General features: G+C 38.4%; 2 protein-coding genes and 1 pseudogene across 3 annotated transcripts in view; 2 read left to right on the plus strand and 1 right to left on the minus strand.

The window, feature by feature from the left end:
* The first annotated feature begins 2089 nt into the window (after positions 1-2089).
* Positions 2090-2569, plus strand: LOC139705383 (homeobox expressed in ES cells 1-like; annotated as a pseudogene).
* A 187-nt stretch (positions 2570-2756) lies between these two features.
* On the minus strand, positions 2757-23557 carry Ckap2 (cytoskeleton associated protein 2). The gene is made up of 9 exons (XM_071611746.1): positions 23330-23557; positions 14680-14819; positions 13085-13163; positions 12108-12976; positions 11451-11655; positions 9836-10006; positions 7413-7482; positions 6202-6454; positions 2757-5107 (listed from the first exon to the last, which is right to left on the minus strand). The coding sequence occupies exons 1-9, from the start codon at positions 23555-23557 to the stop codon at positions 4861-4863; spliced, it is 2262 nt and encodes a 753-aa protein (XP_071467847.1). The 3' UTR covers positions 2757-4860.
* Positions 23506-24284, plus strand: part of Vps36 (vacuolar protein sorting 36 homolog) — a 33312-nt gene continuing 32533 nt past the window's right edge. For both annotated transcript variants that reach the window (XM_027928863.3, XM_071611525.1), the window contains exon 1: positions 23506-23651. In XM_027928863.3, coding sequence (XP_027784664.1) covers positions 23556-23651 — 96 coding nt within the window. In that variant the 5' untranslated portion in view covers positions 23506-23555. The remainder of the gene's footprint in view (positions 23652-24284) is intronic.

Here is a 24284-nt window from a genome sequence, read left to right on the forward strand (position 1 = left end):
TACCTGAAAACATCCTCACCCTCATGCACCCAATCCAGAGTTTCTGCAATTTATAGAACAGACGTTAGTCTGCTTCTTGAGCATGTACTGAAATATGTAAATATGAAATATGTAAATATATGCTGTATGTATATATGTGACTGTATGACCAATGTGATTCTGCAACTTGTACAATCAGAAAAATGAGAAATTATACCCCATTTGATTCAAATGTATGAATTGTCAAGATCATTATACTATCATGTGTAACTAATAAAATTTTTTTAAAAATCTAAGAAAAGTTAAGCTGTTTTTTCTACCTTGTGAAAATATTCTGTGACTATATTAGCTTCCTAGCCCCCTATTCCTTCAGGGTCTTTTTGGCTTTTAAGCAGACTCCCCCACAAATGCTTTGTGTCATGGTGGCAGAACTGTCTGCTTTCTGCAGACTTGGAGTGTTATTTGGGATTTAGGAATCATGTCTTAACAATATGACAGCACTCATTTCTGGCATTTGCTAGTTGTGTGATCTTGAGCAAATGTGGAAGGCAGAATAATGTCCCCGGCTGCCACCCATCAGGATGTTCACATACTACTCTCTGAAATCTTTGTATTTATTCCATTATATAGCTAAGGGGAATTAAGATTGCAGCTGGAACTAAGGTTTGTGGAAGAAATGAAAATCATGACAAAGCAAATTAAGTACCTCCAAAATATTAGGCCAGAGAGGACATGAGTGACGAGCTTTCATTCATTTCTCTCAGAGAACTTTTGATCCTGTGTGTGTAAACATACATTTTTCCCCAGCATATACTGAAGCCTGCCCCTGCCAGGTGAAAACTTGCTACATCCTGTAGTTTACAAACTGAGACCAAGTTACATTATAACATAACTCTCCAATCCTATAGCCACCAGGGTCTTCTTTCTACTAACTCCCTTCCTTTCCCAAGTATTTTTTGTAGTTCATTCCACTCTCCCTTTCTGAGGACTGCCTTATATACACTTTTAAAGTTATCTAATCCATTTCTTACAACACAGTTTGCTACCCTGCCTGCTCCAAATTCTTTATTTATTTTACAGTAGAATGCATTTTGACATATTATACGCAAATGGAGCGTATCTCCTCATTCCTCTGTGTGTGTGGTCTTTTTTGTTTGTTTGATTTCTCTGGGGGTGAGAATGTTGCAGGATCATACATGTATATTGGGTAATAATGACTGTCTCATTCTACCATCTTTCTCATCCCCACAGCCCCACCTCTCCTCTCACTCCCTTCTACACAAACCAAAGTTCCTTCATTTTTCCCCATCCCCCCCCCACACACACACTGTGGATCAGCATCTGCTTATCAGAATATTCGGCTTTTGTTTTTTGGGGGGATTGGCTTATTTCACTTCGCATGATATTCTCTAGTTCCATCCATTTACCTGCAAATGCCATAATTTCATCCTTCTTTAAGGCTGAGTAATATCCATTGTGTATATATGTACCACATTTTCTTTATCCATTCATCTGTTGAAGGGCATCTAGATTGGTTCCATAGTTTAGCTATTGTGAGCTATAAACATTGATGTGGCTCTGTCACTGTAGTATGCTGACCAATCCAAATTCTTGACAAACAACTGATGTAATCTATCTTGCCATGTTTGATATTTGCCTTTAAAACTTGTTTGAAATCTGAAAGACCTGGAACACATATTCAATCTGCTTGAATCCGATTTCCCAAATTGCAACTCTGATCAGCCCAGATAAACTGTTCCTTAATCAATTTGTGCCTCAATTTCTCGACAGCCGATTTAAAAATAAGAAGATGGGAGCTAGGACTGTGGCTTTATGGTAGAGCACTTGCCTAGCATATGTGAGGCCTTAGTTTTGATCCCCAGTATCACAAAACACAACAAAAACAAAAACAAAAAACAAATGAAAACATGAGAGGAAGCACATGTGGACCAAATCTAACGAGTGTCTCAGAGGTAAAATCAATCCATAGTTGTATCCTCATTTCTAGCAGTGATGAGTTTGGGTAAATCCAAAATTGAGGTTCTACAGATAAGCAAAACCAAAGTATGCTGAGATGAAAGAGTTAAGAATGATATAAGCTGTACGCGTGGGGCCAAGCCATCAGAAAGACCAGAGCTTTTGCTCTGTAGCCCATGAGAGGATGTCTCCCAGCCTTCAGGAAGGTGCTCAGCTTAGGGAAAGCAAACCCTCACCTTGTTCCTTTTCAATTGAGAGCATTTTAGGACTGGACCAGAAGAAAGATTGTGTTCCATCCGTGAAACCTCACAGGCCCTGGGCAGACAACTGCAACTCCTCAGATTGAAGTATTGGAAAATGTCTTTAGAGTAAACTGCTATCCTGGCATTGATATCAGAAACTTAGCTCAAAAATTGAACCTTGAAGAAGACAGAATCCAGATTTGGTTCCAAAATCGGCGTGCAAAACTGAAGAGATCCCATAGAGAATCACAGTTTCTAATGGCGAAAAAAAATTTCAACACAAATCTCCTGGAATAGGTAGAAAACTAAACATGTGAAATTATCTTCCAATTGCAGATCATGAGAAATAAATGCAAATATCAAGTGTTAAAAAAAAAAAAAAGAATGATATAAGGATGGTTGAAGTAATATCTATATTGAATGTTCCAGTGAAGAAAATGGGAGTCTAGATCAGCACCATCCAAAGTGACTTTACATGTGTAGTTATTGAGCACTTTAAAAGGTGCCTAGTTTGACTAGAAATGTGCAATTAAATGTAAAATACAAGTCATTTATTAATTGTACCAATGACCTTTAATTTTTCGAACCGTAGCTACTACAGTATTTGGAAGTACATTCATGGCTTGCAATGCATTTGTTTCTAGTACTAGTCTGAATGGTCACAATGGGTAAAAGGGAACACTTGAAAAACTAGAGGTCTAAAGTATAACAGAGCAAGAGAGAAGAAAAAAAAAAAAAAAACTAGTGGGAGAGTAGTGAAGAGGAAGAGACCCAGAGTGTTAAGACTTCTGAAAACAATAGTTCTTGGCATTATCAAAGTTCATGTTGTGGCAAATGTATCAGTTGCTGAAGTAGGGGCAAAGTTCAGTAGACTGAGAGTGAGGAAATGTCTGAGAAGTTATTAGGTAGCATTAACAAGGAAAGAGCATAAATAATAATCAAGTTCAAGGTTTCTCCATCTCAGCATGTCAACATTTGGGACTGGATAATTCTTTTTTTTTTAATTGTTGATAGACGTTTATTTCATTTATTTTATATGCGGTACTGAGAATCAAACCCAGTGCCTCACACATGCCAGGCAAGTGTGCTACCACTTAGCCACAGCCCCAGACCCCTGGATAATTCTTTATTGGGGCAGGTGTGTATGTGTATATATGTCTTTAATCCTTAGAAGCCAACAGTACCCACTACCCCCCGTCTTGGCACCTACAAAGGTCTCCAGACTGAAAATGTCCAGGGAAAAGGTTAGAGTGGTACAAACTACCAGTGGTTGAAAGCCATCATCTAGCTGTATACTCTGAACTTCAAAAGATGAAGTTGGGGGCTGGGAATGTAGCTGAGTCATACAGTGGTCCTGTACAGTGTACAGTACTTAGCTTGAGTGAGGCACTTCAATTCCTAGCTCCCCACATACACGAAAAAACTTACAATGTATTTCAAAGGCAAAGTTTAAATTAATTCACTGTGGTTAAATGACATATCATAAAAAAATATATTTTTTTTTTCATGGTGCTAGGGAACTTAAGTCCTTAGTTATACCAAGTTATGGGCTCTTCCACTGAGGCATACCCCACCCATCCCTCATAAAATACTTGTTGAAATAAATTTCATTGGGATTGGGTTCAGTCCTGGGTTCAATACTCAGTACAAAAAAAAAAAAAAGAAAATTATTATACAGGTACTTTTATTATATACATATTAGATACACACAAGAATGAAAATCCTACTCTCTAGAACATAAGACAATACATAAAACAAAGATATTACATAAATGGCATGAACATTAGACCAAGTATGTGATCTTCACATTCATATTACACATGTAGTTCAACTGTTCTTTGATAGTTCACTTATTTGAAACTATAGAGTGATATAGAATATATGACACTTAAGTATTAGTTCAAGGCCTTAGAAAACAAGTTTATTGGTGGTATTTATATATGGGAAAAGAAAACTGTTCATGGTATGTAACTAGCATGTCTCAGGGGACATGATTTAAGAAAGCAAGTATAAGTATTATTTCAGAAATGCTACCTACATTGGAATGACACTTCTTAAATATACATTCCTTCCTGAACTCCATTCTAATATAATTTATAAACTCTCAAATGAAGCTATGGAGGTTAAAATTTAAACATAATCCAGCTATAGAAGATTGGGACTTTTTTTTTTTTTTTTTTTTGGTGCTATGGATTGAACTCAGGGGCTTCAGGCATTCTAAGCACACACTATACCATTGAGCTCTATTCCCAGTCCCAATATTTTACTTTCATACTAATTAAATAAAGGCAAAAATATTGTCAGTATTATGTTTAAAGGCAGGGAGGTACATCATAAAGTTTTAAAACATGTCAACATTAAAAATATACTTTTATCTAGAACACCTAATTTCCTGATGATGCATCATTACTGTACTTATATTTAGCAAAGTGAACAAGCTACCATTATGACAAACCCTATTTATATTTAAGGAACACAATAAACTGACTAAATTTACCTATGTTAAAGAAAAACTCAATCTGTTGTGATTGAGAAGGCAGGAAGCACAGAAGGACAACTCCCATAAGAGAAGTTCATTGCCATGAATACTTATGATACTTAGCCAACTATAGACCTAAGGGAAATAGAAAGCCACACAAAACCCTCATTCCTCATTGCAGCCTTATTTCTCTTCTGTATCAAAGTACAGAGAGCACAGTGCTGCATTAGGGCGGCATACAAAAGCATCAGTTTTGCCTCCTAGCTCTGATAACTGTTCCAGTGAAGACACACAAGGATAATGGTCTTTTAACATATCTGGTAATTTAGAAGTCTTCTCTTGAAGACGTCGAGAACGTCTCACTGGTGTTAGAAACTTCAGCTCCTTAAATGCAGAACTTGACTCATCAAATTGCATCTTCTTTTTTATACTGAAGAAAACACAAAATTATTCCCCAAATTAAAAAAAAGTTAATGTTTTTATTTTGTACTTCTATGCTATTCATCATAATAAACATCATATGTTGCAACCATGTGACTGCTTGTCTTATAGAAAGAGTTATTACAAGCTTCTTAAAGTGAGGAACTTATCCTTTTCTCTATTTACTGTTATAACTGTTTGCAGTAGATACTCGAGTATCTATAGAATTGGCTAATTCCTCAGTTTTAAAACCTAGTATTATTAATAATACTTAAGAGTAAAGTAAAAATAATATAGCAGTTGTTTTTTTTTTTTTTTTCAAAATAGTAACGTTTAGGGAAAAGCAAAGCCAATACAATATTAAAAAGGTAAAATGTCCCAATGACATTCCATGTGTTTGAAAATTTTTTCATAGTAACAAATGGCAGTTCTAATCTGAAGTTATTGGAAAAATTTAAAAATACTATATTTAGGGCTGAGGATATAGCTCAGTGGTAGAGAACTTAATTTAGAAGTAATTTAGAAGTCTTCTCTTGAAGACTGTCGAGAACGTCTCACTGGTGTTAGAAACTTCAGCTCCTTAAATGCAGAACTTGATTCATCAAATTGCATCTTCTTTTTTATACTGAAGAAAACCAAAATTATTCCCTAACTCAGCCTCTTGAGTTGCTGGGATTACAGGCATGTACCACAGCAACTTTAAAGTCTTACTGTTGTTTTAAAATTTGGTCAAAAGCTTAAATCTCTAAATTATTTCTTATAATAATTTGCCTAGCATGTGCAAGGCCTGGGTTTGATTCATAGGACCAGCGCAGGAGAAAAATCATATTTATTATCCCTAAGCATCAAAACAAATCACAGCACATTATATTTTATTTTTTATTTTGGGGGGATATCAGGGATTGAACTTGGGGCACTTGACCACTGAGCCACATCCCCACCCCTATTTTGTATCTTATTTAGGGACAGGGTCTGAGTTGCTTAGCATCTCACTTTTGCTGAGGCTGGCTTTGAACTCGTGATCCTCCTGACTCAGCCTCCCAAGCTGCTGGGGTTACAGGCATGTACCTCCATGCCTGGCCACATAATATTTTAAAAGCTTACCTTTGCAAGTATGGTGTAGTAGATACATTATATTTAATTAAGCAACTTGCTATAGTTTCTGTATCAGGGGTTTTAACATCATTGGTCAGAGCTTTCATTTTGTCATCTTGTTCTTTTTCATAATCTTTAAATACCACATTTCTATGAAGTTTATTCTCCATTTCTGGTTTTTCTAGCTCTAAATTAACACCCGTATCTTCAGTGTTGACTTCTTGAACTTGTTCTTTGGATGCAAAAGCCTCAATATTTTCTCCTATAAGAAATAATTTAGAGATTTAAGTTTTTGACCAAATTTTAAAACAGTAAGACTTTAAAGTTGCTGTGGTACAACTGAGACAGGAGGATCACAATTAAAGGCCAGACTCAGCAAATTAGTGAGTCCTGCATTCTACCCCTAGTGCTTCCCTACCAACCCCCCAGAAAAGAAGTTATTTAAGTTATTCCTAGTTGGCCAAAATTTCAAAATAAAAGAATTTAACTGTCATTTCCTACCCATTACATTTCCTAAGTAAATACTGCTGCCAGTTAACACATATTTACTATTTCCTATTTGCAGGGAAAATAGGAAATATTTTTTTATATTCATTATATTCTTATATTTATTACATAAGAATGAAATCATCCCTGTTCTTTAAGAAGTTTACATTCCCTGAGAGATGCAGTTGGGCTGGGAATGGAGTTCAGTGACCCACATCATCCCCAAACAAAAACAAAACCAGAGAGATAGCACGCACAGAGTTGAAAACAACTAACTGTAAAATGAGATAAATGCTACAAATTAGGTAGGAACAAAGGGTTAGTGGAATCCATAAAAAGAAACAAATTTTGTTTATGTTTCACAAGTGATATTTAGGCTGGGTCATGAAAAATGAGTACTTGACAAGTTCAAGGAAGTAACTTTTATAGACATTCAATGTCAAATTTGGATTTGTGAATTAATCTCCTAATTAAAAACTGATTATCTCAGAGACAGGTTAATAGAAGTATAAAAAAGAACTTCATATTTTAAAAGTTAAAAAAGAAAAAAAAAAAAAAAAAGGGCTGAGATGTAGCTCAGTAGTAGAGCACTTGTCTAGCATGCACAAGGTCCTGGGTTTGATCCCAAGTACCAACATAAAAAATAGGATAAAAGAAGAAAAAAAACTAACTCAGCAAAGAAATTTAATAAACTCACAATTCACTTGAAGGAAATAAAAGAAACTAAAACTCACCCAAATTAACTTTTTCTTGACTCTTCATTGTTAGAATATCCACAAGGACATGTCGCATCTCTTCAATAGGCTTGATTTTTTTTAATACAAAAAAGAGATCCATGTAAGTTTTATATTTTCAAGTTGAAATATTAAAACCAGCAATTAAAATTTGATATTTTAAAAGAAGGTAGCAGTTCTAAAGCAGTTCTCAGAACTCCTATTTTAAGTTTGAAAAATGACTGTCTATTCCAACTTACAGAATAAAAAAATGAAGGATAGGGCTGGGGAAGTGGCTCAAGCGGTAGCGCGCTCGCCTGGCATGCGTGCGGCCTGGGTTCGATCCTCAGCACCACATACAAACAAAGATGTTGTGTCCGCCGAAAACTAAAAAAATAAATATTAAAAAATTCTCTCTCTCTCTTAAAAAAAAAAAAAATGAAGGATAGAAATTTATCAGTTGAAAGTCTACCCCCAATTTTTTTCTTAAGCCCTTAATAATTATTGGTACATGCTTGATATGAACAGAATTAATAAATATGATGTTAGTATTAGTAATATCTATTCAAGAGCTGATTAAAAGCTCCTTTTCTCTTACATTCATTTAAGTTTATTCAGACTATTAAATGCATCTCTGAATTGCTTAATGTTAATCAGCCCAACATATTTCATTCATTCAAAATGTATTATGTGTCTCTTATTTGCTAGATATTACATGCACTTCCTATGTTATTTTGTACTACTATGACAAAACAACATAATCAAGATATCATATAAAAAGGAAACTCTGGTACATAGTCTTAGTTCTAGAACTTAGTCCTAGAATTATTTACCCAGGACTTCTGCTTTACTTTTACTTTCAATTTTCTTGGGAATTTTGATTCTTGTTTTCCAATTTCTGCTCTGGTGTCACTTTTTTTTCTGTATTATTACTTTCTATATGTAGCCTTAGCTCCAGTTTTGCATACTTATTATGCTGCTAGAAGCTGCTTTAAGTAATGTCCCTTCGGTCCAATATAGTAAGGACTCCCTTCAAACTAGAATTCTATCAAATATAATTATGAATTCAAAAAAATGTTTACATATATAAGCCATTAAGAGAATATCTGCCTGGTGTTGTGACTCAGTGGTAGAGCACTTGCCTAGTATGTATGAAGCACCACATATAAATAAATAAAATAAAGATCCATTGACAACTAAAATATGTTAAAAAAAAAGCGATTGTGAAAATTATATATAATGCAAAGCATTAAAAAAAATAATATCTGATTTGATTTGATATTAATTGTACTGGGCATGGAACCCAGGGCCTCAAGAATGCTAGGCAAGTGCCTTACCACCAAGTTATATCCCAAGCCCTTTTTATTTTTTATTTTCAGAAAGGGTCTCACTAAATTGCTCAGACTGAGGATAGTTTTGCAATCTTCCTGCCTCAGTCCTGAGTAGCTGTGATTACAGGTATATGCCACCATGCCTGTTTGATTTTTGATCCAGTTGAAAGGTCAAATATCATTTGCTGGCTTTGACCTTGCTGAGACTTAAGTGAATATAGAATTTTATTTTGTTTGGTACACGGGATTGAACCCAGGAGCACTCTACCACTGAGCCATACCCCAGGCCTTTTTTTATTTTTTATTTTTAGACAGGCTTTCACTAAGGTGCTGAGGCTGGCCTTGAACTTGCGATCCTCCTGCCTCAGCCTCCTGAGCTGCTGGGATTGCAAGTATGGGCTACCATACCCAGATGTGTTTTATTAGAGACAGGGTCTTGCTGAGATGTTTAGGACCTCACTAAATTGCTAAGGCTGGCTTTGAACTCATGATCTTCCTGCCTCAGCATCCCAAGGCGCTGGGATTTGAGCTTTCTTAAGAAAGGCTAAGAGAGTACTTTCTAAAAAATGTCTAACGATTTCCAAGAAGATAGTTCTGAGAGATCTGGTCAAAAGGAAATATGTTTTAGGAATACTTATGTATAAAAACAAAAACAAGGCCCAAACAAACAAAAACCCTGAAGAAGTGATTTATTTTATACAGAAAGCTTTGTGTATCAACAGAGTAGAAGAGAGATGGGAAGCACAGTATCAATCCACTACAAATGGCAATAAAGTTAAAAATACTAGTTTGTTTTTCTCTACGAGTTGCTTTTTACTTTTTGTGGGCAGAACCAATTTATATAGTGTATAATGTGAGTACTCTAGATATACTCCTAAAACGAGGGAGTTCTCACAAAGCCATCAGTTTTTTAAAAAGTTAATTAATTTATTTTTTGCATGAGGGATTGAATCCCAGGCCTCCATACTACACTAGTGAGTATACCCCCATACCTTCTGTGGCCTTTAAAATACTTACTACTATAATTTTATCAAGTTATGTTGTGATGCATTCTAAAATAATTCTGAATCATTTACATTGTAATAATAAAAAAATAGTAAATTTTAATCTTACCTGAGCCCCTGCCAGAATGGCTTCCTCATAGATTGAGATAATATTTTCAATAGGACTTGTGATTGGTTCAATACGTACAAGACATATCCAATATTTTACAAGTTTTTTGGCATCTGGAATATTTTTAACTAGGTCATTCAGTGTAACCAATATTTCTTCTTTTGGGTACCCCTAAAATAGCAAGAAAGTGTTTGTGATATTTTTTAACCTGCAAACTACAAAAAAACAATAATCTTAACTATAATCAAGATCAGTGGTAAAGACACAAAAGATTGATAGGATAATAATAGGAAATTCATCAAAAATATTCCCTAACTCCAAATTTATTTTGAATGATAAATAAAAAGAATATAAACCATGATTATAAGACAGCAAAAAAGATAATAGTTGAGATATATATTAGTACAAAAATAACTAATACTTTACTTGGTTTTGTATTTATCCTCTTATAAACCGTGGGATTCCATTTGCTAATACTGTATTTCGAATTTTTGCATCCACCGAATGTTCACAACTGAAAATGGTCTGCAGGGATTTTTCCCTCTTAATTGTCAGTTTTGATATTAAAGTTAAAATCAATCTGCAATGATTTATGTAAGAGATGTACGCAGATAGCAGGGCAAAAAATTCCATAGTATGAACAACAACAACAAAAAAACTCAAAATAAGAATCAGTTTTCCTGTTCAAAACTTTCTTTGATCCTCAGGACCACAAAAAGTTTAAAGATGCTCATAAAGAGTAGAACAAAGAGTAGTAGTTTGAAGTCAGACCTTGTATTGAGTCTTGCTATGGATCTTGGACATTAATGGGTATACAAAGCAAGATTAAAAAGTAAATAAGTGCAGGCTGGGGCTGTAGCTCAGCAGTAGCACACTTGCCTGGCATTGTGAGGCACTGGGTTTGATTCTCAGCACCGCATTTAAATAAATAAAAATAAATGCCTATCAATAACTAAAAAATAAATAAATGAGAAAAGTAAATAAGAAATAAAATATTCTGGACTGGGGTTGTGGCTCAGGGGTAGAGCGCTCGCCTAGCATGTGCAAGGAGCTGGTTCGATCCTCAGCACCACATAAAAATAAACAAATAAAATAAAGGTATAAAAAAATAAAATAAATAAAATATTCTGGAGTTGGTAATTATATTCCTGAGGATGTGCGTCCAAATAGCAAAATTCTACAAATTCAAGACCAGGATAATGTTGTTTTATATTAATGGGATTTTATTAGATAACATTTTAGTTAACTTGAATTGATAATAATATTTACTATAATTTTTGTTGCTAGTCTTTATGTGACTGGAATAAAATAATTTGTAAAAATGTTTAACAGAAATACCAGACGGGCAAAAATAAATGTCCACCCCAGCTTACTGAATATTGACATCTAAAGGAATACAGTATTTATAACTCAAATAAAAAACTTATTACCCCTTTGATATACTTATGTGAACTCAATGGAAAATGCAGTCAGTAAAAGGATAGCAATCTCACAACACTCTTAACACAGTATCACTGATATTACTTGCTCCAAAGAATGACAATATAGTCAGATAATGTTTACGAAAGTAATTTGTAAACCATACAATGTTGTATAAATATATGGTAAAGACTACCTTATTAATCAGGTTTAAGCATTCAGAAATCGTCTTGTTTACTTTTTCAGTAAATAATCTTTGTTCATCTTCTTCTGCCATGGTAGTCCAAAAGGACCCAACTGGTTTTTCATTTTGTCCTTCAGATGTGGGCTGGGTAACTACAGGGTTAGGGGGCCTTTTCAATACTTTTCCTTTGCCAATTTTCCACTCACTCAGACGAGCTCTACAGTCAAAAGCAGTATATAGAAACATTACTTTGATATTAATTCAAGATCTCTATTGAATGGAGGAAAAGTTTAAAAATATTTCAATTCTTGAAGTAGTTCTACACAAGTGGCACACACATCATTCAAAAGTTTGTAGAAAAGACATCTTGAACATAAAAAGATCAATTATATGTTCAAAGATCCCAAGAATGCATTTTTAATTAGAGAGGCTATGAAATATTTCCCAATTTATTATTAAGCATTTAACTTAGATTATAAAAAGCAACATAAAAACCACACCTAAATATAGTAACTTTTCAGTCGTATTGTTCCATGACATAAATCTACCTCATATGACAGAAAGAATCCATTAAAGAAATTCTAATACAAGGAAATTACAAATCAAATCCACAAATGGTACTCTATTGAAAACTAAGATAATAAAATGAAGAAAATTATAGCTACTCACTTTCTCTCTTCCGCAGTTTCTTTGGGCCGAGCTGATCTATCAACAGTTGCTTTTGCTATAGTTTGTCTTCGTTGGTCAATGGTTTTTGACTTCTCTGTCAGTTTGGTATTAGAAGATGAAGCAGGCTTGGCTACAATTTCAGATGCTATGCTTCTTGATAACACCCTATTTCTTTTTATGTCCTGAGAAGAACTGGTTTTGACATTAGATACAATCGTTTTGGGTTCTTTTTCTTGAGGCCCTTTCCGGATTTTAACACTGGCAGAGGTTTGGTTGATGCCTTGTTTCATGGTGTCCTGGGTGTTACTGTGGTGACTTCTAATAGGAGGTCTCACAAATTGTGTGTTCCGAGGTTTAGTGTTCACAAATTTAGTGCTTTCAAATTTAGTAGTAGCAGTTATATTTAAGGCTTTATTACTTCTCACTGTTACGTTGGTGGTGTTTACAAGTTCAGGCTTTGTGGCTTTGGAAACAGTAGTTGAAAGTTGCTTTGTTGTTGCAGAACTCTCATTTTTGACTTGTAGAGGCTTTCTAAATGAATTAACCTTAGATTGAACAATTTGGCCACGATAAGACCCAAGCACAGGTTTCTTGGGCATGTTAGCAGCTTGGTTTGGTTTTTCTGCAGGCATTGGTTTCTTTTTAGTATTGTTTTTAAGGTGAAATGCCTGGCTTAATGTCATATTTTGATTTGGGGGATCATCTTTAATTGATAACTGCAGAGTCTGAGTGCCATCCTGAAAATCATGTGTTTCAATTTCCGTAGTTGAATCGATTAATTCATTAGAAGGTTTTAAAAGAATATAATTTTTTACCACTGTTGTATTATTTTTGCTCTGTATAGGTATTTTGATATTTTCTTTATCAGCCTGAAAGAGTTATTTAAGACAAATAAGTGTTTCAGAATTATTTATTTCAGAAAGAGCCTAGGAAAGGGGGGAAAGGGTCAAGTTATAAATGCTATGTCCATATCTTACCATTGTTGTTGTCAGTTTCCGAATTTTTGTCTCTTCTTGGACTTGGTCCTCAGATGTCATCATTCTTTGGGCTCCAGTACTTAAAAGAAATAAAAATAAAATTAACCCTGTTCTGGGGGTTTCCTTGTGTGGGGGAGGAGTTGTGGAATAACAACAATTAACCAACTTTGCAATTTTAATTTGTGTGTGTGTGTGTGTGTGTGTGTGTGTGTGTGTGTATGGTACTGGGGATCAAACCTAGGGCCTTATACATGCTAAGCATGTACTCTATTACTGAGCTACATCCCTGGCCCCAACATTTTAAATTGTAAAGTGAGGCAAGAAATTGGGCACTTTGGACATGACTGTAATCCCAGCAACCCGGGAGGCTGAGGCAGGAGGATCTCAGATTCCAGGCCAGCATTAGCAACTTAGCCAGGCCCTAAGCAATTAGGCCCCGTTTCAAAATAAAAAATAAAAGGGGCTGGGGATGTAGCTCAGGAGTAGAGCAACCCTGGTTTCAATCTCCAATACCAAAAATAAAACAGGCAAGAACTGAGTTGAGATTTGTCCTAAGCAAAGCTTCATTATACTGTGATTTAATAGTGTAAGTAACATGGCTAAGACACTTAAATATATCTTCTTAAAAAATCTTCCATCTTCCACAGACTGTTAGCCTAAATTCCTTTCTACAGATGTCCAGTCTTTCTGGAATAGAGCATGAAATCTCTTAGCAGATGATTATGATTTTGTGTAAAATCGAGAGAAAAAAAAAGAAAAAAACCCTGTTGATTAAACATACTATTGATTCTAAAATCCCAAGTTCAGAGATTATTTTTTAAAGTGAAAATTTATACTTGTTAGAATAGACGAAAGTTTGTATTTTCTTATAGTTAATAATTTTGGTTATATTGTCTTTCAGATTTATTTGCTCAGATAAGACATTATTCTCCAAGACCTAATTTACCAGAATTGAGTTGGGTGAGAATTTTTGTTTTGTTTTCTAATACGAATAATAATAATAATTATTATTATTAATTATTATTATTTCTATAGATCATCTAAATCTAGGTTTCCAAAAGTTGAGAAGAAGGCGTTACATTGAAAACATCAGAGCAGGAGCAACCACACCCTGCCAGAATTTGGTTCCAGAGCCTGGAGGTATAAGTGCTCGCGCAAGCGCAGTCGGTCTTCGTGCCCTGCAGCCCCGCCCCCGCGGCCCAGGGCCCCCAACGCCAGTATGGGTCTGAGCCGCCAGTCAGGGCCTTATTTGAAGGCAAGAAGTCAAAACACCTGTTATGACCAAAAAACAAAACAAAAAAACCCCTACGCTCCTCGCTAAACGGTTTCCTTCACAGCAGATCCGCTTTTGCTAAAAAGCCAAGTCGACCAGTAGCGAACGAAGAGAAGGCGCTCAGCCCGCAAGCCATGACACCGAGCGGACGCCGCTCTCTAGGTCCCCTCCGCAAACGCCGTCCAGGGTTCTCACACAAGCAGTCGTGGGGGAAGGTAGTCATCCGACCAAAGGCCCTAACCACTAGGTTCACGCCCACCCGTGTTCCCTGAGTAAACCAGCCGCCAGCCGGCTCGCGCAGCTCCCGCCACCGCGGCCTCACCTAGGTACGCGGACTAGGTCTTCTGACTCGGGTGCAGCTGCAGGTCCCGGGGCACGGCCAGGGATGCGACTCCGTCTCGAGTCCTCGGTATCGCTCAGGTCGCCACCCGCCGCCTTACAATGAGCCCGAGCCCACAGCGGCTAGCTTTGGCCTTTGTCAGCGGCCCGCCGCCGCCTCCCATTGGTACGAGCGTGAATTGAATGCGCCAATGAGGGGAGAGGGGCGGAGCCTGGGTTCGGGTTGCCGCGGGCTGGTTCAGCGTCTATCGGGTTCAGTTAGGCTGAGTCTGTAGGTGTCAAACTCAAACCACGCGCTGCCTCCTAGACGTGCGGCGGGGGAGGAGTGGCCTGCTAAAATCCTCCAATACAGCAGCACTACGGTTGACGAAGACTCAAGATTGGACAGGAAAGGGAGACGGGGCAAAAAGAAAGTGTTTTCGCTTCTGGATAAACACCGGCGTGCTAGCTGAGAAGGAATTATATCACTGAACTGCTGTAGCAAGGGAGCATATTTACAAATACTACTTCATTTTGAACTTCATAAATGCATCTCCTGTTTCACTAAAGAAATGATAGTCTCGGAAGTTATCGTGTTCACATTTGCCTGGCTTGCAAAGGGACATTGAAATTGAGATCTACTTTCATGCCTTTATAATAGTTATCAGACGCAAACAAAGGGAAGATAGGAGAGATGGATTAAAATGAGGCCAGCCTCCTCTCAACCCTCAAGGTTATATATAATCCTCCTGTGCAGATAAACTAACATTTGTTAGACATTTTGAGTGTGCGTTTAAGAGTGCTACCATAATCTTTCAGTCTTCATCTAAAAAATATCGCCTTTATAAAATCCAAATAGCCAATCCCCAAGACAGAAAGAAACAATTCAGAGCCAGGAGATTTTAAGAGTTGGAGACTTATGGAGTATATGGACTGTGCCTACTGATATTAAGCACTGGGTTTACAACATTTCTCCACTTCTCCTGGACTGGACTCTCTTTCAGTCGGGGTCTATTTTTGTTTTGAGACAGGGTCTCAGTAAATGGCCAAGTCTGACCTTCAACTCTCTATCCTCCTGCCTCAGCCTTCCCAGTAGCTGGAATTACAGGTGGCACCACCACTCTTGGTTCAGCCTGGTTTTAAATGGGGACAAAGGTGGGAGGATAGAACTTCACCTCCTACTGCCCAGGTCTGAAGGTCTCCTCCGCTAACTCTGAGCTATGGTCAGTTTTTGTCATTTTTTTCTTCATACCTATTATGGTAGCATCTTGCTATTAAGGAATTTGGTTTGGTGTTTTCTGTAGATTTTTTTTTATTTGATGAAACGTCCTATTTTAAATGTAACTTTGCCATCTCTGGGAAAACGAACAACCAAACAGTGTCCATCACCATTCTTAAGACATTGTTCCTGGACATACACTATTACATTATATTTCATTATTTACTAAAGTTTCATCAGGTAACCAGGGTATTCACTGGGTAACCAGGAATTCTCATGAAATGATGGAGAACAGTTTAACAAAACAGAATAGTTAAAACTGACTTAAGAGCTGGGCATTGTGGTGCACACCTGTAATCCCGCAATTTGGGAGACTGAGAGAGAAGAAATTGCAAGTTTGAGGCCAGCCTGGGCAACTTAGTGAGACTCTGTCTCAAAATAAAATTTAAAAAGGACTGGGGATGTATCTCAGTGGTAAAGTACTTGCCCAGCATGCTCAAGGTCTTGGGTGCATCCCTAGTACCACACACAGACAAAAAAAAAAAAAAAAGTGACTAAAGAACCTCCAAAACATCATGCTAAGAGAAATAAGCCAGAAACAAAAGGTCACATATGATTCCATCTATACGAAATACCTAGAACAGATAAATCCATAGAAACATAAAACAGATTGGTGGATTCTGGAAGTGGGAGGAATAAGGTGGAACCACTTAATGGGTTTTATTTTGGAGTGATTGACAGGTTTTGAAACTAGTTAGAAGTAGTGGTTTTACAACACTGTGTATGAATGCCATTGAGCTGGTGAATTTTATGTTATATGGATTTCACTTCACTTTTTTAAGTGAACATAATTTAAAATTTTTTTAATTGTAGATGGACACAATACCATTATTTTATTTATTTATGTGGTGATGAGGATTGAACCCAGTGCCTCATGCATGTGAGGCAAGCACTCTACCACTGAGCCACAACCCCATAAGTGGGCATAATTTTAAAAAAATCACAGAGATTTTTTTTTTGGCTCAGATAGTATGAAAACCTACAAAACTGCTAGATTTTTTCAGCATAGCAATTTCCCCCTAATCTCCAAACTCTCACACTCCAAGAATGATGTTTTATTTGAGACACAACGTTCATATCATTGTCCCACAAGTGTTGAAGGGAAGGCAGAACCTTTATTAAAAGATCTAAAGAGAATTCTTCCTTCCAGAACACATCCTCACCAACACATGGGACCATGAACTACAGGCACCTGGAGTTGTAAAGGTCGGGCAAATGTCAGAGGGAAAGACCACCAAGAGACTGTCTCATGCAACAGCAAAGAGTTTATTGGGGGTCCAGCATTCTGGGGCTCAGAGCTCACTTCGAAGGAGCAGAGAGCCCCGAGAACAGCTTGAGCAGAGCTTATATACATTCTTTGGAAAGGGCAGGGACTTCACATACAGCATAACAAATCATCACATGCGCGGGAAAATCAAACAACAACTCTTAACCATGATTAGTACATTCACTGGCGGGAACAAGTCGGGTAGGGGTGATTGGTCAGTACAAAGAAGGGTATACATTCGAACTGATTGGCTTAAGCCCTGAGGTGTGTACGTGCTGGACTGCACGGTTTCTGGGAGGGGGGGGGTTGTTTTTACAGAGCAACCAGGTGGTTAGGGGAGATTTCAACATACATTTCAGCGGCTTTTCCGGGAGTTGTTTTTAACTTCCACATGAATTTCAGGTTCCAAATGCAACTTAACAGAACTTAAAAACTTTACAGAACTTGAAGCAAATCTTATCCTTTACATTTCAATTTCTTTAACCTTTCAGAGTATTTGATGATCAGCTTCACTTGTTTCCCCTGTGGTCTGTAAAACAGATATGATGCTTTCAAGAGAATAGGGTGGGACAATCCTAAGGTTAGAAGTTGATGAGGACTGGAAGAGGAAACAAAGTCCATGGAAGAGAGGCCAAAGAAAGAGGGAATGGACCACAGTGTTGGGTACTGCAGAGATCTGGCTGGATTGGAATTGAAAAGAACCATTGGATTCAGAAGGTGGAACAAGGGCTGGGGTTGTGGCTCAGCGGTAGAGCGCTTGCCTGGTGCATGCGAGGCCCTGGGTTCGATCCTCAGCACCACATAAAAATAAATAAATAAAAATAAATAAAGGCATTGTGTACAACTAAAAGAAATGTTTTTTTGTTTTTTTTTTAAAAAAAGAAGGTAGAACAACCTGGCAAAAATGTTTTGTGGAAAAGTACAAAATACTGTTGAGAGAAATTAAAGAAACTCTAATAAATGGGAAAATATAATATGATTATGGATCAGAAGACCCTATATTATTAAGATGTCCTTGTTCTCCAAGTTGATCTATTAAATCCAAACAAAACATGAGCTGACTGCTGATTTATGACTTAGAAAGCCACAGAAATTAAGAAAGTATAAAGAAACACAAAGAAATCAAAGGAATACAATTGATTCCAGAAATATATCAGACTGATCTGGCCAACTGACTAGTGATTGAACCCAGAGGTGCTCTACCATTGAGCTACATCCCAGCCCTTTTAATTTTCTTATTTTGAGACAAGGTCTCACTACGTTGCCCAAGCTGGCTTAGAACTTGCCATCCTCCTGCCTCAGCCTCCTGCATCACAGGATTTGGGGTGGGGGGCAGGTACTGCACCTGGTTTGGTCAAATGATTTTGACAAGGTTTCTAAAACAACTCAATGGAAGAAAAGGATAATCTTTCCAAGAAATGATATTGGGGCAAGTGAATATCTATGTATGAAATATTAACTTTGACTCTTACCTCAAAGTGTACAAAACAAACACCAATCAACAACCTCAAAATGGAGCACAGACCTAAAAAACTATTAAATGGCCAGAAGAAAATCTTAGTGACTTCATGTTGGGCAGATTTTTAAAATAGCAAACATAAAAACCAGAACAACCCATGAACTCTAAAAGAAAAAAGTACACTATACATCATTAAAATTAAAAACTTTTAGCCAGGCATGGTGGCGCACGCTGTAATCCCAGCAGCTGAGGAAGGAGGATTTCGAGTTCAAAGCCAGCCTCAGCAACTTATCGAGGGCCTAAGCAACTCAGCGAAACCAGGTCTCTAAATAAAAATATTTTTAAAAAGGACTGGGGACGTGACTCAGTGGTAAAGCACCCCTGAATTCAATTCCTGGTACCCCCCCCCAAAAAAAAAGCTCTTAAAAAGATACCATAAAACTAAATAAATCATATTGGTTCTAAAGTCCTGAGGATACAGCCTCTTTTGGATTTTGGATGGATCACCCTGGCAGGTACTTTGCCCTACTCTGTTCTCATTTTGGGAATATTTAAGACACATGACATTTCTCCTTGTTCTAGCCTGAAAATAGGAAACTCCTGTACAGTTGTCTATTTTAGCAGCTGTCATATGTCAGCCCCTTGGGGACAGAAAACATACTTTGTTTTCACATCCCCACTCCCTGGCATTTTGATCACTGCAAAGACCAGGGGAAATGGTACAGTTCTACATTTGATTAAGACACTTAGGTTATGTGATGTTACTTTCAATAGGAAAAGTAGACTAAAAATGAATAACAATCTAAGGCTCAAAAGATCGGGAAATGATAGTAAATTGTGACAAACAATGATGGCATGTTATAGCAATTAATTTTTTTTTTTTTTTTTAGGTACTGAGGAGTGGAGCCAAGGCACTGCCATTGAGCCACATCTCCAGCCTTTTAATCTTTTGATCTAAGCCTGGACTGTTTTATCCTACCTTTATTTAAAATGGGTATTTTTTTTAATCATGGATTTTTTGCATTCATTTTTTTAAAAAAAGATTACTTAAAATATAATTTCTCTTGATGATTAAAGTTGTTTTCTTTTTCCATATTTTTAATTGGTATATTATAGTTGTACATAATGGTGGGATTTGTTGTTATATATTCATGTATACACACAATATAACAATATAATTTAACAATCTAATGTCAGAACAATGTCAGACACAAAACAGGTGCTTGATAAGTGTTTTTTAAATATTTGTTGAACCAGTGAATAGGCTGAGAACCAAGAGACCTCTCTTGATGTAACTCTGAAGAGAGGTTCTCAATTTATTGACCCAACTACTTCCAGTCCCCTGGGGGAGGAGGGAACACCCATTAGGCCTTTCCATGTGAGACCCTAAAAGATTGACTTGCTGGGGATCTCACATACCCTGACACCTAAAGGCAAAAGGCATCCTAGGACACTTAAGGATACAGTGGCTTACTGAGCATAGAATAGAACAAGGAACTACCGAGGAGTGCAGAACTCAGGGGCAAATAGAAGAAATTTTACTAAAAATAAAATGAGAACTCTTAAGTAGACATAATTAGAACACTTGATTAAGAAAATTTCCACTAAATTTCTGTAGAAGAATTGGAAAACAAATGATCACTGTTTTAAAAACAAAACAAAACAAGAAACTGGAAACAGTGGCACTTGCCTATAATCCAAGGGACTGGGGAAGCTGAGGCAGAGGAATCACAACTTTGAAGCCAGCCCACGCAACTTAGTTAGAACTTGTCTTTAAAAATGGAGGTTGGGGAGGGACCTGGGGGTTGGGGATATAGCTCATGGGTAAGAGAGCCCCTGGATTAAATCCCTAGTACCATTTTTAAAAAATAAAAATAAAAAAATGAGTATGATGAGGGAAGAGGGAAGGGTACATGGGAGACAGATAACTCTGACATGTTTATTAATGCTCAAATCATCAGTAGCCTCAGGAGCAGAAAAGAACTTATAGACCAGAAGTAATAATCAAAAAAGTGATAGAGGAACACTTTTGTGAAAAGAGAAAACAAACAAAATACAACTTGAGTCTTCAACTGAAAAGCCTCACCAACTCTCAGGTAGAACAATGAAAAAGGATACACACCTGGAATCTTGAACCTGAGGAAATTTCCCAACCTCCAGGATGATGAGAACAACTTACAGATTCCAAGCAGCAAGAACCAGGAACAAAGAAGAGATGTACTGAGCTGGCTTATACCCTTCCCTTGGCCCTCTCTCAACCCATTCCTTGGTAAAACCAGATCTAATTAAATCTATATCTTTCTCTTTCCTTCAGTGTTGTACTGAGTGAGGCTTCAGAAACCCACCCAGGTTTCACCTTTCATACCTTTTGTCTCATAGTCTTGTTTCCTCCTTGGAGTAATATTGTAGTGTAAACTAATAAATAAAATCAGTAAGAGTGTAAGCTATAGGTTATAGATTAGTAAAAAAAAAATGTAGATTATAGATATGATAAGTGAGATAAAACAATTATAAACCAAGAACTGTCATAGGCCTAAGATTCCATTTTGCTGCCTTCTATAAAATAATTGTTACAAGACTGTTTCTGAGAAACTGAAATGAAAGCTGTTTTCTTATAAAAATTGTCTTTCTGTACTTTGTACCCCACAAATTGTATCCTACTCAGGATGCAGTGGTGGTCACCGTGAGCTATATCCTGGGTTTGAGTGTACTTGTAGGTCTACATGACTTTGAAATAGATTCTCGCCCAGACGACCCCTGCTCAAACTCAGGATACTGATGTCTGCTTGAACCTGGGAATGTGGTTAACCGAATTGCAAAGCTGATTGCCTTTTTCCTAGCTTCTGTACTTGCTTACTTGCTAACTGGAAAATTCCAGTCCTGCTTAGGGCTTGCAGGTCCCGCTTTCTATTGTTTTAATTTCTGTGGCTGGCTTTCTTGCATGATGCTAAGGAAAGTCCCTGAGTTGTGGTTTTCATCTTTAAGTTCCCAGGATATAGGCCAGTAAGTTGCTGTTCTCCCACAGAGCTTTAGTCTCTATAGGTGGGTGACAGTTCCTGGCCAAGTAAATAAAGCTCTCATTGATTTGAAATTGGACTAACTGAAAGAATCCAGAGAGTTTTTGCATCTACTCACCTCTTCTCACTTTTACCCCATTATCTGTCTTCCTCCACCAGATAAACCATTTCTGATCTGATCCTCTTTGGGGCATACCCTCTCCCTTACTCAATGACAAGCAAGACTCCCTTCTCTCATATCTCATCAATTTTTTGGCCTTGATCATTTTCAACAGCATCCTAACATTTCTTTTACTTTAAAAGCAAGCAAACAAATCAAACTCCCTCCCAACTTCACTTCTTTCTACTACCAAGCATTTCTTTGCTCTCCTTTACAGCACAACTCCTCAAATAAATAGTCTCTATTTCTTATCTATAATCCATTTCCTCTTTTAATACCAATCCAATAAGACCTTTTCTCCCTCTATTTCTTTGGATACACTGTTATTAAGGCCGCCAATACCTCCATGTGGTTAAAAGCAGTGGTCAGTTCTCAGTCTGCATTGCACTTGAGCTGTCAGTCATACTGTACCTCTCCTCCTTTTTCACTTGGCTTCCAGAACACCACATCCTCCTGTTTTGCTTCCTCACTGGTGACTCCTTCTTGGTCTCCTCTTTTGGGTCTCTACTCTTGATTTGTGTTAATTTGGTCTAAATTAATATTCCTATGCTCTTTAATGGAAACTACAGAACTTTCATGAATTGTAATTTTTCTTTACAAAGCCTCAACCAATCAGGAGAGAAAAAGGCTGGTCACATGATGTGGCGGCCTCCCACACATGCCTATAATCTCAGTGACTCAGGAGGCAGGCAGGAGAGGATCAGAAGTTCAAGGACTGCTTCAGCATAGTAAGACCCTTTCCCAAAATAAAAAAAAAAATAAATAAACAGTGCTGGGATACAGCCCAGTGGTAAGGCACCCCTGGGTTCAATTCCATATATATATATATGGTTATTGGGAATAGCCTCCTCGACAAATTAAAAAAACAAACAAAAATAAAATTTTTAAGTATCAAAAGTTAATGAAAGCAATAATACCAATGTAGCAGGCTTGGGAAAAGATCATTTTGCTGGTTGCACAGCATTCTGGTTAAATAATTTCTAAATATGTAATAACTTTACGAAATTAATCCCAAAGAGAGAAATATATCAGTTGTGGAAGGACAAAAAAATATAGATGGTCCGTTTGTGATGCAAAACATATAAATAAAATGAGCCAGCACCAAGGGTAAGTTTTTCATGGATAAGTTTTCATGGTAAATTATGGAGGATCTCTATCTAAATGTTCTCTAGTAAGTTTATGAAGTCTGTATTAATATTGTAAATGTCTAAGTGAAGATGAGAGGGGAAAAAAAGGAGCACAGCTTTGCTTAACATATTGCTTGCGGGTATATTAAAACGATTCGTGCCATATTCACTTGAGAAAAAAAAAGGTTATTATTTATGCCCTTAACAAACATTGCAACATGCTGGGCACTGATAAGAAAATTGCCACAAGTATGCAGGCATAAAGCACCAAGAGGAAATTCAAGCTGTAATCCGGGGTCAGGGATTAGGACGCTCTAACAGGGTTCCGGAAGGCTATCGGCGGACTGACCGCGAGGGGGCACTCTCCGCACGCCTCCACGTCCCCGGGCGCCCCTCGCAGCCGCGCCGCTCCTTAGGGCGCGGGGCCTGGCCGCACCCCGCTCGCTCCCTTTTTCCCTCCCGGCCTCTGCCCCGCCGGCCGCCAGGGGGCGCCGCAGGCTGCCCGGCGCGCGGCTCCGCGGCCCGGGAGCGCCGGCGCTGGAGAGCGGCGGAGGCCGGCCTGGCGGCGGCCATGGACCGCTTCGTGTGGACCAGCGGCCTCCTGGAGATCAACGAGACCCTGGTGATCCAGCAGCGCGGGGTGCGCATCTACGACGGCGAGGAGAAGGTAGGGCGGCAACCGAGCCTCACGGTGGGCGCGCGTCCTGGCTGGGCCCGGCCCGACCCCGTTCTCGGCCCGCGGTGTCCCCGGCCTCCCCGTGCGGGGCACGGCGCCCAGTCCCCTCCCGCCCGCCGCGGCCTGGACTTTGCGCCTCCCCCGCGCTGGCCGCGCGCGACTTTGGAACGATTCTCGGCGGGCGCGGATGGTGGCCGCTTGCCGCCGCCCCAGCGATACGCTTCGGGGTGCACAGCCGGTGCGCCCCGAGAGCGCCTGCTGTCCGTCTGCAGGCGGCGGGCAGGGACGGAGATGCTCGCCTTTCTGGCTCGGTTCAGAGCCTTAGTGACACTGGCTCGGGCGTAATCCCCGGGGCAGCCCAGGTCCGCCTTCTGCCAGCAGCGCGCGGTGGGCGCACGTCCCCCAGCACCCCGGCAGCTCGGCTGCGACCCCAGAGGCGGAGCGCTTATCAGATCTGCGCAGAGGGGTGGATTGCTTTGAAGAGATTTCTGAAGGAGGTAGCAGAGCGTTCCTCTTTGAAACGCCCTTGCCAAAGACTCTTGGGTTTTTGTTTATTTGTTTTTGTAATTACTTTACGGGAGGGAGTTTTGAGCTTAGTCTTATAAAGTGATGTAGTCAACCTTG

This window comes from Marmota flaviventris, chromosome 4, assembly GCF_047511675.1.
Source record: "Marmota flaviventris isolate mMarFla1 chromosome 4, mMarFla1.hap1, whole genome shotgun sequence".
Lineage (NCBI taxonomy): Eukaryota > Metazoa > Chordata > Mammalia > Rodentia > Sciuridae > Marmota > Marmota flaviventris.